Here is a 14,922-nt window from a genome sequence, read left to right on the forward strand (position 1 = left end):
CTCGCATCCCCATCTCCCATTCCTAGGCTCTCTGTTGTATTTCACCCTTCCGTGTGGCTGTCGTTGCTCAACAGTGTTTCAATTACTTTGGTTTTAAAATGCGGTGGGGTAAGTCCTCTATCTCATTCGACTGTGGTTACCCTCTGACTTTTGTTCATTCTGTTTATTTTCGGTTTTCAACATTAGGGAGAGGGAACTGAGCTGCCTGTACATTTCAGTTCACACTATGCGGTCACTATCAGTCTGCGCGAGGCTTCATTTCTATTTATTCATCCATTAGTTTACTCTGTTTCATCTCTGCCTTCCCTCCCACTCCTCGGGGTACTACCTAACCTCTACCTCACTGCTGGGGATTGAACCTGGGACTTCACAAACGCAAGGTACTGAACTCCAGCCACAGCCCCAACCTAATCCTTCTCAATGTGTATCCCCCTTTTCTTTTCTTTTCTTTTCTTTTCTTTTCTTTTCTTTTCTTTTCTTTTCTTTTCTTTTCTTTTTTTCTTTCTTTCTTTCTTTTTTTTTTTTTTTTTTTTTTTTTTTTTTTTTTTTTTTGAGAGAGTGTCACTGCCTAGAACTCACCTAGCAGGCTAGGCTGATAGGTTAGTAAGACCCATGGATCTGCCACCTGCCCGCTGCTCCCACTACAAGCACAGGTCACCACGCTAGCTCTTTATTATATAGGTCCTAGGGGTCAGACTCAGGCCCTTGTCTTCCTTTCTTACTCAGTTATCTCCCAAGTTCCCTTCTTTTTTCTAGTGCACTCTTATTAAACCTCACCCAACTCCATTCCACTCAGAACGGCATCATGTCCTTATGCTTTCCAGTCAGTTACAGATAGAGGAGTGGTTTTGAGTTTTGCAGGTTGACGTGGGGCCAATGAACGCTTACCTGTTACTGGTTCTAACGTGCACACTGTGCTAATTTACTTTTTCTATAAAGATAATCTTACCAATGCCAACAGTGACAAGACCCTGTTGCCTATTTAACTATGTAGCTATCTAAAGGAACCCTATATAGCAGGACCCTCTGGACAGTCAGAAAAATCTCTAAAATGCGCCTTCACTTCTGCAGATACTGGGATGTGAAAACCGGGGCTTGTGTACGAATCTTTTATGGCCACCAGGGGACAATCACTTGCCTGGATGTCTATAAGAACAGGCTTGTATCTGGAGCAAAAGATGGACAGGTGAAAGGTGAGAAATTTGCATTAGTTTTCTTTCTTCCCCTCCTTTTCCCTCCTTCCCCTCCTTTCCTCTTCTCCTTCTCTCCCCCTTCCTTCCTCCTCCTCCACCTTAGACAGGGTTTCTTGATATAGCCTGGGCTGCTTTGAACTCATGATCCTCCTGTCTCAGCCTCCTGGGTTCTGGGATTTCAAGCACATTCCACCTCACTCACTCATTTCTATAACTAGTCTTTATTCTTACTAGGTATTTGCACATCTATTCATGTATCTTCAATCAGTCCTTTCAACAACACTTGAGAATCACCTGCCTAGGGAATGCTACCACCCACAGTGGGTGGGTTATTCCACCTTAATTGATGTAATTAAAATAATCCCAAGCACACATGTTCTGAGGTTCATCACCCAGGACATTCTTGATTTTGTCAAGTTAATAATAATTAGCATTACCATCACAATCACCGGGACAGAAAAGTAGCCACAGTCAGAGCTACAATGAGAAAAAAATAGGATTTGAACTGGACTGCCTGGCTCTCAGTCATGTGCTACTAACCACAGGCAGCATTCAAAGGGAACATAGAAATAAGAGTAAATGAGGAAAATTTTATCAGCAGGACACCACTTGAGTGTGGTCTTAAGGCAGGTAGTAGAAGATACTCCACGCAGAATGGACAAGGATAGACAGTTGTGCATGGATGGACAGGAGGATGAGGAAGACTGTACTAAGTACTTACAGTTATTTGATGTGGTTGGACTGTTGTGTGTGGTGTTGAATATCGGTCTTCTAAGCTGGTTTCAGGGACTGGTTCGAGGGCACTTCCTGCATCATGATGCAACGCTGAACCTTAAAGCCATAGGTGTGTTTTCGGTTTGGACCTGACATGCTCTAATGTGTGCTTGAGACAGTAAGTCGGATGTGAGTTTGGAGAAACATAGAAGAGGGTGACTATGTGGAGATAGAGGACAAATTAGGACACCTTAGAAACCTGCTGTGGTACCTTCCAAATCCTTGAGAACAAGCAGCATGAGGGAACGCGGATGGATGTGGCTTCATGTTCAACGGTCCAGGCTGAAGAAAGACTTCCAGAGGGGAAACTGCTAGGACTTTTTCTCACCAACTGGATATAAAAAGAAGGCTATAAAAGCAAGTAGTAATGCCATTCAGAAAACTCCAAGCTGCCAGAATATAAAAACACAATTAATGGAAATAATAAAGACTATAAAGAGAGAACAAAGTAGGGAAAAACTGGAGGGGAGGGTGTAGGTTCGGTTTTAGACAAGTTGAGTGTGGCAGGCAGAGCAAAGATCGAAGGAAAGTGTTTACATCCTAATTCTTGGAACTGGTGACTAGATTATCTTATTATCCTATGCTTGGCTATGTTCCCCTAAAGATTCATGTGTCAGAAACTTGGTCACCACTGGGGCAAGAGGAAGGGACATAGGGCCTGGTTGGGAAGTCTTTGGGCCAACCAGGGGCACTGCCCACAGAAAGGATTGTAGAACTCCTGGCATCCAGTTTGGCAGTGTCCCTACACACACACACACACACACACACACACACACACACACACACATACATTTCTACCATGAGGTGATACAGCTAAGCAGACCCTCAACAAACCAGAGCTGATGTTAGCACCATGCCCTGGAACCCTTAAGCCTTTGGGCTGAATAAAATTTCGTTATAAATACATGATGAGTGTTTTAATAAATCAATGGCATATAGAGACATGATAGGTATTTTGTTAAAGCAGTGCCATATAGTCACATGATAGGTGTTTTATTAAAGCAATGGCATATAGACACATCGTAGGTATTTTGTTAAAGCAATGGCATATGGACTAATACATCTTGGGAAATAAAAAAAAAGATTAGTTTTAGATATGATTAAATGAATATCTCCACCTTAGAATGTAGAGATTATTCTGGATTGTTGATGTTGGGCCAATGTATTTGTATGACTCCATAAAAAAAACAGAAGTGTTCTTGACTGTAATCCAGTGGAGATGTGACTGTTGAAGAGGGTTGGAGAGGTGGAAAACTGTTGACATGGAAGGTGGAAGAATGGATAATGAACCAAGGACAGGGTGGCTTCCAGAAGACCATAGAGAAGGACGACAAAGGAATGGATTTCCTGCTGTATGGGAGCATATTTATGCTGACATCTTGACTTCAGCAACATGGTATGGTATCTGACATCTATAAAGGACAATACATTTGTATTTCAGCCAGAAACTTTGAAGCAATATGTTCTAGCAGCCTTGGAGAGCAAATACAATGAAGGAGAGATTTCTAAGGACTTTCATGTGAGAATTCCCCAGAAATGGATGCCTTGGCCGAGGATCCTAGAGAGATGGATTTGATGGTTGCCAATTTTAGTTGTTTCTCTGTGTCCACAGGAGACTGATACCAGGAGCTCCTCCCCTGGATACCAACCACATCTGAGGATGCACGTCTTCCTATGTGAACTAGCACAATACTTGTATTGAACTTCTATTCATCCCCCTGTATGCTTTAAACCACCTCTAGTTGATAAATAATGCACAGTACAATGCAAATGCCATGTAAATAGTTGTGGTTCAACACTGTTTAGTACTAGTGATTAAAAAGTCTATGCATACATTCATGTATGCAGTGTCTAGTACAGATGCCATTTTGGCCACCACTTATTTTGATTTGTGGTTGGTTAAACCAAGGATGTGGAACCTATGAATACGATGGTGTGAACTCATAATGAAAGATGCAAGACCTAGGTGTGGATGAAATTCCTTCAGGAAAGCAGGAGAAAGGAGAAGAGAAAGCAGAGGGCTAGGGAGTCACTGCCTGTCAGGGATAGGCAGAGAGGAAAGAACACAGGAAAGGGACCCAGAGGTGCTCAGACTCAGTGAAGGAAGGAGTCACGTTCCTGGATGCCATATATATTCTCACCCACCCTAGTGAACATTGCAGCCATTGGTTTTTGCAAAAGCCATGGGGAAAACTGTCTAGATGAGGGTTTGAGACAAAAGAGCAGCCACAGCCTGGAAGCCATCTAAGAGTCTTGGTCTCCAAGGTCCCCAGTTGGGGAATTCTGACTAAGTGCAGGGTTGGAGCTCAAGTCCCAGCGTTATGACATGGTATCACAGGGCTGGTAAGGAAGGCTGCGTGCTTCCTCAGAACCTCACAGTGGGGCTGGGACTGGGGATAGGGCAGTCAGACCCTTACCTCGAACATAAAATTTGAAGGGCACCAAAATAACTGAGTGATCAAGACACAGATTTGAGTCCAGCATTTTAAAAGGAAAACTAAGGCTCTAAATCCACAATTAGCAAAATACCATTTCCATCACTCTGTCCTGTGGCCCCTAGCCTCTCTGGTCTTTCAAGAGCTCTGCCACCTTCCTGGGCTACCAAAATAGAACAGACTAGGATTTCTTTTTCTCTTTCTTTCTTTCTTTCTTTCTTTCTTTCTTTCTTTCTTTCTTTCTTTCTTTCTTTCCTTCCTTCCTTCCTTCCTTCCTTCCTTCCTTCCTTCCTTCTTTCTTTCTTTCTTTCTTTCTTTCTTTCTTTCTTTCTTTCTTTCTTTCTTTCTTTCTTTCTTTCTTTTTCTTCCTTCCTTCCTTCCTTCCTTCCTTCCTTCCTTCCTTCCTCCTTCCTTCCTTCCTTTCTTCCTTCTCTCTCTCTCTCTTTCTTTTCTCTCTCTCTCTCTGTCTCTCTGTTTCTCTGTCTCTCTGTGTGTCTCTGTCGCTCTGAGACAGGGTTTCTCTGTGTAGCCCTGGCTGTCCTAGAGAAATTACTCTGTAGACCAGGCTAGCCTCGAACTTGGTGATCTCCCTGCCTCCTCTGCCTCCTGGGTCCTGGGATTAAAGGCGTGTACCACCACTGCCTGGCTAACTTTTTTTTTCTGTTTTCTTTTTTCTCTTTTCTTTTTTTTATCCCTGGTGATGTTATAAATGGGGCATGATGTCCATATGAACAAACAAGGGAATGAAAGCACGCTTGCAGAGTGGAGTTCAGCTCACACAAATCCCAGCCGAACAGAGGCCCACACACCTTGGTTTCAGTTCCCAGCTCTCCCCCTCAGTCCTTTTCTAACTTAAGGAAGTTCCTGAACTCCCGGCCTCAATTTCCTCATCTGTGCAGTGGAAAGCAGAAACAGTGTTTGCCCCGAGACGATTCCATGGCAGACACTGTAGTTCCTTGCTTAACGTTAATGTTTTGCAAGTCTCAGTTCTGGCCATCCTCCTCCTGGGCTACTGGTTACTTGTTCTGTCACCTCAGGACAAAGGTGTTTCTAGGGGCTTGGGGAAGTAGGACTTTTTGCTCACATATCCATCTCCTCCCTTCCCCGGGGAACTAGACAGTGCAGTTGCTCTAACCCAGTCTGCAGAGAAGCAGTATCAAACCCACCCTTGTCTGTGAAAACGATGCCACGAAATCCCCAATGTCTGTCAGAGTCAGGAATGCCTAGAGAGGATGACAGCTCTGTTTGTGGACCACAGGTGTGGATCAGGAAGAGAACACCCGGGAAAGCTCATGCCACTAGCCTTGCCTTGGTTCTCGTGAAGTCTGCTCAGCAGCAAAGACACTCCAGGCTTATTGGGCACAAGTTGTCTAGCACTGCAGTTCCAAGGCAGAGTTCTAGGGTCAGAGTGAGAGTCCTCTGCATTGCTGGTTTTCTCAAGGGTCAGTTGTCAGGTGAAGGTTTCTGGGGGAAAAGTCCCTAAGCGCCGTCTTATGACAAGAAGCAGAACTTCACTGTAACCTTCTCTCCCTCGCCTTCCCTGTCACCTCTCCTTGTCAGAATGGGACATAGAGACAGGGAAGTGCCTGAAGACCTTTAAACACAAAGATCCCATCTTGGCTGCCAAGATCAGTGAGACCTACATTGTGAGCAGCTGTGAGCGAGGCATAGTCAAGGTGTGGCACGTTGTCACAGCTCAGCTGCAAAAGGTGAGTCGTCAGTGAGCTGGTACTGGAGTGGGGGGAACACTGGGGAATGGTTACAAGGACATGAAGGTCTGCTCCTCCATGTAGCTCCCAAGACCATCCTCAAGCAATTGAGTTACATAACCAGCAACCAGGGCAACCCATAACTGGCCAAGAAAGGGTCCCCAAAGACAGTCAGAGTTGGTCAGGAACAACCCCCCATCCCCACCCCACCACATCATGCTCCACACTGTGAAACATTGGGTGGATGAAGGCTGCATTCTGACTCTGCACAGTCACAGCACATGAGCCCCAGGGCCTTCTAAGAGAGGCAGAGGTAGAGTACCCTTCCAGTACTAGCAGACAACTCTCCTAGAATATCCTGCCATGGCCCTAGTTGGTGGTCCGGAAAATAACACATTTTTTTTCAATAAATTATTTGTTCTTTTTCTAAGGATCAATTATTTTAGTAAAGCAAAAGAAAAGAAAGTGCTGGAAAGGCATTAGAAATTGTTTTATTCTATTCAGCATTGTTATTCTTAACAAAATACCCAAGACTATAGTTTATAAAGAAGAGAAACTTATTGGCACATAGTCCAAAAGTGCAGTTGCTGGCATCCAGTAAAGGCCTTTGGGATGGGCCATGACATGGCCACTGCTCTTATAACAAAGTCTCTCCCAGGACAAGACACAAATCCCTGGCCAAATCAATACATTACAGTGGGCACAACATCACAATGCTATCACCTCTCAGAGATTTGTGAAGTTTGAACATTGGCTTATGGATTAGAAGATTTAATATCTAACGCATGGATTCTGTGTGGTGCATCCAAACCACAGAATGTGTCCACAAACATGTTCTTGCCAGATTTGGACTCCTGGCTTTAGTAGGTACTAGTAAAATCTTGCTTTAGGTAGGACCACATGACCACAGTGAAATGTGGGATCTTTCCACACTGGTCTTGTTTGTAGTTGTGCCTCAGCTGCAGGCACTAGAATGCCCCTATATGTCCTCTGAGTCATGGCAAAGAGCTGAGGATGACAGTTGACAAGAGGGACTTCAGGCCTCTCTATGCTCCAGGGGGATGGAGCCTGGCCCAGTCACTGACCCACCTGAACAAGAACTTAACATTAGTCATATTCCTCCTAAGTGTGGAAGAGCCACTGACAAGAGGGAGGCATTGGCTTCTCTGGCCTTCTTAGAGGAGAAGTTAAGTCAGCTGAGGGACATGCTACATGAGGGGCAGTCATGGGAGAGGTGGGATATAGCTTTGGGGTTCCACTAAAGACACCTCCAAGTCTGGCCAGCAGAGGAGTCACGGTCTAACTTGAGAGGGTCTGAAAGTACTGGCATTTTTTCTTGCAGACTCTCACTGGGCACGAGGGAGCTGTGAAGTGCCTGTTCTTTAACGAATGGCATCTCGTCTCTGGAGGTGCTGACGGCCTGGTCATGGCCTGGAGCATGGTGGGAAAGTACGAACGGTGCCTGATGGCCTTCAAGCATCCTAAGTAGGTGCTGGGGAGTGGGGTGGTACATGTGCAGTCTTCAGTGGATCGGTCCCTCTGTGTGCTGCTGCTCTAGTGGGGTGGAGTGAGAGAGTAGGTCTCCCTGTGTAGCCCAGGCTGGCTTGGAACTTGTGATCTTGCTTCAGCCTACCGAGTGCTGAGATTAAAAAAAACATGTGACACACAATAAGCTCACATCTGTTAGCTATCTGGTGCACCGGCAGATTGTCCCAAATAATGCCAACTCTAAACTTAGTATTCTGGAACGTGGTCTTTATGCCAGGGAAATGTGCTTGCAAAACCTTAAAATGATCCACATGTCAAAGCCTAAAAATAACAAAAGACATTTGAAAAGTTTATACTTCAAAGTTTATGGACTAGGTCCTGTTCCAGGCCTGCAAATGGGTTTCATTTTTCGATGCCAGTCCAGATTTAGTGCTGATGGCTGCTTGGTGCCTATTAAGTATTCTGAAGTCACAGCTGGGCTCACTTGGAAGGGCTATTGGGGCCAATTAATGATTCTGCTGGGCCTATGGTTTTACAGACTACACAGATAATGCTTCTAACCCCCAGTGCATTAAAGTGCCAAGATGCTATATTACTTAACTAAAAGAGTCAGTGGACTCCTTAGGGGAATCTATCTGAGGATAGTCATTTAATAAGTCAGGTTCTAGATTTCTGGACACTCTGTACACCCCAGCCTTGTGGGAGGCACGTGGTATAAGATATAAGATGTGTGTATACATCTGAATGCTCTTTGTGGCACATGATAACTACATTACTAGCAGGTGGATACTAAGAACTGCCTGTGCTCAGTGGATTTACCAAATCCCTGGGAACCTGCGGGGAAGCCTTTCAGTGTAGCACCTGGACAATCAAGCTGTGACCTCAACAAGGGAGTCAGCTTTAAGATGGTCCCTGAAAAGTATTAACTGTATGTTTTTAAATCTTTCACCCGCTAAGACTTGGCTACCGGAATAACGTTTCAGCCAACCTCACAGTTTGTTATCTCATTAATCCATGGGCCTTCTGTCTGCTAGCAGACAACTTCAGATACTGCCACTCTCCATGGATGTCTCACCACCAACGAACAATTCATCTTTTGCTATTTACAGACTTTTACATTCTATTTACTCACTTTATTTTATGTGCGACTGTTTTGCCTGCATGTAAGCATGGGCAGCATGTGCGTGCTTGGTTCCTGTGGGGGTCAGAAGAGGGTGGTGGAGCTTCTGGAACTGGAGTTCCAGGTGTTTGTAAACCATGAGGTTTGTGCTGGGAACCATGCCCCATCCTCTGAAGGAGCAACCAGTGCTGATGGATCATTGAGCCATCTCTCCAGCCTCAGATTGGTTCTTGATATCTAGCAGGGACACAGAAAGACCATAACTACCTGGAGGATATAGCTAAGGCCTTGTGTGCATGCTCCTCCACCCTTCTGTAATGGTGAGAGCTAGGCATAAGCTGCGCAAAGCTATTAGATTGGCAGCAAGCATTTCTTTATAGAGTGCTTTTTTGAAGGAGTCTAGTGATTGAATTGATAATTCATCTTTTGAATATGGTAGACGGTTGCTATCTGAAAGAGGAACTAGAGAAAGGAAACTCCTTCAATTCCACGTTTTCAATGAAAATTGTGATTTTTGAATTATAGTGTGGGAAGGTTATGAGAGAAGTCTGAGCATGAAAAGTTGGGTTGACAGATGGCGATCTTATACTCTGGATTTTTTTTCTTTAAAAATAATCTTCAATGTCTTTCCCACAATGCACACCATAATTAACTTTTTTTTTTAATAATTGAGACATAGCTTCCATGATATAAAATCCACTTCACTAGTCTATAGCAGTTTATAGTATATTCAAGATGTTGTACATTACCTACCTATAGAATTCCCATCCATCAGCAGAGATGTTCCCTAGTTCCTTCCTTCTCTCTTGAACCTTCTCTCTTGTTCTACTTCTTTTTCAGTGCTAGGAATTGAACTCGGGGCCTCCCAGCCTAGGCAAGCAGCCCGAGCCACACCCAGGACAGTTCCCCTCGTATTTTCTTGGCCAATTTTAGTAAAGACTTGTTGCGTGTCTATCAAGCTTTGTTGATCTTTTCAAAGGATTAACTTTTTTGCTCCATTGATTTGCTGGATTTTTAAAAAATTAACCCAATTAACTTATGCTATAGTTCTTATTATTTCTTGTCTTCTGCTCCATTTGGTGGTGGTGGTGGGGTTGTTTGTTTTTTTCTTCTAGTGGTAAGGTAAAACAGTTGGTAACCAGTTGGAGTAATGTGCATGTTAGTGCTTTCGCTGCTTTGTTTCCACAGGTGGGTATGGTTATAAAAGCCCAAGCTGGCAGTCTCCTGCTTCATCCTCCTTAGTGTGCTGTATTTCCATTTCCATTTTTATCTTGGACCTTTCCTAAGCAGGAGCTCTGGACACATGTGGACATCAGATTTCCAGAAACACGCTCCTGGATCTCTCACTCCCCAGCATTTTCCTGACTTTTTAGCTAGTGTATCATTTGCCCTACTGCATTTCTAGGACCTCAGGTAGCAAGAGCTCAATTATCTACCTGTGACCATCGCTGGCAAACGCCCCTCAGGTAGCAGATCCAGCACTGAAAGAGTTCTTAGGTAACAAAGATAAGCCTTTAAGAAGCTACTAGACAGCACCTTAACTCCTCATGATCGCAGCCAGTTCAGTTCTTACACCAAGACTGTGGCTACTTCTCTCATGGCTATATCTGTAGTGAAGAATGGACTAGGGTCAGTTAACATGTCACAAAACATGGCATTCTTATCAGCTCTAAGGCCACTTTTCCTGTCTCAATGCTTCTTGGGATACCACAAGTCTTCTGTAGTTTTCCAGGATTCTAAAGAAAAAGTAGATTCTGACAGGTTTTTTTGTTTTGTTTTCTTTTGTTGCTGTTATAGAAAGGTGGAATTTTGTATAGTTTAGAATAGAGTTCATTTAGGGCATGGGGAGGGGAGTCAAGGGGTAGTAGGGAGAGAGAGAGAGAGAGAGAGAGAGAGAGAGAGAGAGAGAGAGAGAGAGAGAAGAAGAAGAAGAAGAAGAAGAAGAGGAGGAGGAGGAGGAGGAGGAGGAGGAGGAGGAGGAGGAGGAGGAGGAGAGGCCAGCCATGAGCACATGGAGAAAGAGGGGGGAAGGGAATGGGGAATGGAGAAGGGAAAGCAAAAACAAGAGAAAGCAAGAAAGCAAGAAATCGAGGAGGGGGCAAATAGCCCCTTTTATAGTGGTCCAGGCATATCTGGCTATTGCCAGGTAACTGTGGGGCGGAGCTTAGCCAGAATGCTAACAATGACTAATAGGCTTGCTTTGCATGTGACATCTAATAAGTTGATGTGATTAAATTCAATTTTTCAAGGACACCAATAAAAAAAGGCATTGTAATGATCAGAATTGAATAAACCAACTTGATCCCTGTATTTGGAGAAAGATTCTTTTGGCGCATCTATCTGAGGTTTTCCCTGGCTCCCTCCTTGCCCACTGGCCATCACACAAAGGCACAAGTCTCATGTCAAGGTATAATTTTCTTTAAGGATGTTCACTGTCAGAAGGAACAGAAGTCATTCATTAAAGACCAAAAAGAGAATCTATAAATTTAAGATGTCTGTTCATATAAAAGTAATCCTTGAACCATACAGTGGAGGTGCACGCCTTTAATCCCAGCACTCAGGAGGTAGAAGTAGGTGGATCTTTGTGAGTTTGAGGCCAGCCTACTCTACGGAGTGAGTTCCAGGACAGCTGGGGCTATTCAGAGAAATCTTGTCTTGAAAAACTAAAATGATTGATGATGATGACGATGATGACGATCCTTAGCTTATACTGTTCTTTCTTATATAACAAGACTGTTATACAAGAAACAGTTCTACAAGGAATAAAAAGAAAAAAAACTCAATTCTCAGCATAAATAAGTAGCTAAGAATCAAAATGCATGAAAAAAATAAATGGCCCTGTGATGTATTAGGCGTCTCTCCCCAACTACCTCTTAAAAGCCAGAAGCAGCACCTTTGTCCCCTGCGACCTGCGATTAAACCGTGAATAACTTACAGAATGGGAGTGGTATGTCTGATGGATGGTACATGATTTAAATCTAGAATTATAAAGGCTGGAAACTCTACCTCAAGGTCAGGGGTGGCTCCTACCTCCCAACCCCACCCGAATGCTCGAATCTGTTTCCACCTGGCAGGTGTTGTCTTCCCTTCTAGGGAGGTGCTGCAGGTGTCTCTCCTCTACCTCCGGGTCATCAGTGCCTGTGGAGACGGCAAGATCCGAATTTATAATTTCCTCAATGGGAACTGTCTGAAGGTGATAAAAGTCGACGCCAGAGGTGACCCCGTGCTATCCTTCTTTTATCAGGGCAACAGGTGGGTGGTAGGCAGGTGCGGAGCGCAAAGGCATGGGTCATTCTATTCGGTCTTTTCCTTTCTCCTCTGGGACTCTGGCTTCATTGGCAGAGCACAGCAGGCTGTGCTTTCTTCCAGTTTGGCTGAGGGAAGTAGTCTCCTGGGGGACTAACTGGCCTTTGCCCCAGACTTAGTGATCAGGGTCCAGTCAGAGCTGTGTGTACGCTTAAGTGGGGCATAATGGCCAGCTTGGAGGGTTTCCTTTAAGTCGGAGTAGAAAGAAACCTGAGGGAGACTCCTTAATGGGACCTGATCCCCCAAACTCTGGACTAGCATTTCCAGTCCAAACGAGGCACTTTTCCAGAGTTTACATTATAGGTGAAAGTCTTAAAAGTATGGCACTTAGGGAGGAAATACACACACACACACACACACACACACACACACACACACACGGGGGGGGGGGAGCGGGAGAGTATTTCAATTCTTATAGTTCTAGGAAATCTAGACACACAGAGGAAAGCAGTTTGCTTTGTACAAATGAAAAAAAAAACATCAAAGTGAGACGGGCAGTTGTGGTGCACACCTTTAGTCCCAGCACTTGGGAGGCAGAGGCAGGTGGATTTCTGAGTTTGAGGCCAGCCCGGTCAACAGAATGAGTTCCAGGACAGCCAGGGCTATACAGAGAAACCCTGTCTTGGAAAGAAAAAAAAACACAAACAAACAAACAAACAAAAAATTCAGAGAGAAAGAAATGTGTGGGGGATGAAAGGTGTCCTGGGAGTGAGAAACCTGAGTTCTAAACCTGTGACGTGAGAGCAAAGAGTCAGGCAATAGAAGTCACCATGCTTTATAAACTGTCTCCACTATATCCAGAGACCCTGGAGGATGCTGGGAAGTCAGGTGGAAGCTTAGCAGAGGAAAGGAGACTTCCCCATTGAGAGGTTTTGTTGTTGTTGTTGTTGTTTTAATTTAAAGAGTAAAAATAGAAACACTTGAGTCTAGATATTGAGCTCAAAAAGAAGAAAAGAGTGAATTTCCTGACATCTGTGTGAGGAGTGTCATCTAAGCTTTTGTCTTGGGCATCCAGGTACTTGGATTAGGTACTCCAGAACTGGAAATTCACTGGAGAGGTATTCCAACCTGAGCGGTGGAGGAATCAGAACACGTGTGTCCCTTTCATGATTAATTCACAAAGAAAACAGTTACAAAACTACCCACCCCTGCCTGATGCTCCACTTCCTCCTGGCAGCACCCTGAACCAGCGCGTTCCTGGGGCCACTGCCTTGCCACAGCTCCCTCAGCCTAGGGATTAGTCAAGATCCAACTGCCATGCATGTTCTGGTGACTGCCATGTATGCTCTGGTGACCTCCATGTATGCTCTAGTGGCCTCCATGGTCCTTCTGTGGGCACTCTCTCATTTTGGTTCCAGGATGGTGGCCCACACGGACAGCAACATTCTCGTGTTCCAGTTTGAAAATGTCAAGTGGCAGTACAGCTCAGACAAGAACAAAGTAAAGAAGAGCAAGGACAAAGAGGAGGAGAGGGAAGAGACCAGCCTCGGGGATGAGCATTCCAGGTCTACCATTCAGGGGCACAGCCTGAAGGACTCTGTGTCTAGTAAACAGGAGTTCTCAAAGTCCCGGGTTCACCTGAAACAAACCAAGAACCTATCTTCAGGTAAAGCAGCAAAATCAGTATGATTTTGGGGTGTGTGTGTGTGTTAAAGGGGAGAGATGGGAAGAACTATTATGGACATTTAATTATTACTTATATCCTCAAGAGACAGACCCAAAGTTACTATACACGGAAAAAATATTTTATACAGAATGTATTATCTATCCTTAGACTTCTGAGAGAGAAGATGTGCACCTGAAAATGACAGTTATAAGGCACGTGTATGTGGCTATGTGGGTGGGGGTACATATACTGTTTAAGCTATTTATGACATCTAAAGAGCAAAACATGTGGGTTATGATATGTTTTGTAAAGTCAGTGATGTGTATTGTAGGTTTGGTGCGTGGGAGGGGATGCCTCAGCAGGTCCATGTTGAGGTATCCCTCATTCCACTGAGGTACCAGCCATATGATGGGTCTGGTATAGAATAGAGTTTATTTGGGGGCATGGAAAGCGGGGGTTGAGAAGGGAGTAGAGGCAGAGAAAGAGAGGGGAGAAAGAGACACACAGAGAGAAAGAGAGAGAGAGAGAGAGAGAGAGAGAGAGAGAGAATAGGTCAGCAGGAAACACAGGAAGAAGAGGGGAAGGGGAAGGAGAGAGAGAGAGAGAGAGAGAGAGAGAAAGGGGTCAGAGAGGGAGAAAAAGGTCAAAGAGCAAAGAGAGGCCAAACTCCTTTTTATAGCAAGCCAGGCCTAGCTGCTGTTGCTAGGAAACTGTTGGGTGGAGCTTAGAAGGAATGCTGACATACTAACATTCCTCCATTTTGGTTTAATTTAAAAACTGAGAAACTAGAAAGAGGAGATGGAGAAGCAGGATCCTTCCTGCTGCTTCCTGCTGACTTTGTGGTGATGTGTCTTTGGGGATCCTAAGAAAGTGGGGATGTTTGTTGGTTCAGTCTCAGGAGAGTCGGCTGCTTCCTTGCTGTCCAGGGTCTGTGGACCCCGTGCAGGCAAGAAGGTGCAGGCCTAATGGAGGCATCTGTGAGAATAGACTGGAATATCTGTGGGTTGCTTCTTTGGAGCTGTCCTGGATGTAGATTTTGAGTAAACGCCTGAACTTGGCAAGATGCTGAAACACATATACATATTAGAAGCAGAAAATAAAGTTAAGTAGGTTTGGGGAAAAAAACTTTTTCTTAGTCATACATTTGAAACCCTTAGGTCTTTGTGGTTGGGGTGAGAGGAGTCCCCAAACTAGGGAACAAGGGGGGAATCCCACTCTCTGGAATAGGTAACAGGTAGGAACTTAAGTTATTGATTAGCAAGTATACTGCCAAATACTGCTTTCATCCAGG

General features: G+C 44.5%; 1 protein-coding gene across 7 annotated transcripts in view; it reads left to right on the forward strand.

Annotated features, from left to right (window-relative positions):
* The window catches only part of Fbxw10 (F-box and WD-40 domain protein 10), a 30,398-nt gene that overhangs the window by 14,492 nt on the left and 984 nt on the right, over positions 1–14,922 (forward strand). For 2 of the 7 annotated variants that reach the window (XM_006532782.2, NM_001033669.2), the window contains 5 exons: positions 1,072–1,193; positions 5,963–6,111; positions 7,454–7,596; positions 11,813–11,971; positions 13,384–13,631. In XM_006532782.2, coding sequence (XP_006532845.1) covers positions 1,072–1,193; positions 5,963–6,111; positions 7,454–7,596; positions 11,813–11,971; positions 13,384–13,631 — 821 coding nt within the window. Of the gene's footprint in view, positions 1–1,071; positions 1,194–5,962; positions 6,112–7,453; positions 7,597–11,793; positions 11,987–13,040; positions 13,632–14,922 lie in introns of all 7 variants that reach the window. The other 5 variants (XR_001779946.2, XR_001779947.2, XR_879557.3 and 2 more) reach the window with 5 other exon arrangements.

The sequence above is a fragment of the Mus musculus genome, chromosome 11 (genome assembly GCF_000001635.26).
Source record: "Mus musculus strain C57BL/6J chromosome 11, GRCm38.p6 C57BL/6J".
Classification (NCBI taxonomy): Eukaryota; Metazoa; Chordata; class Mammalia; order Rodentia; family Muridae; genus Mus; species Mus musculus.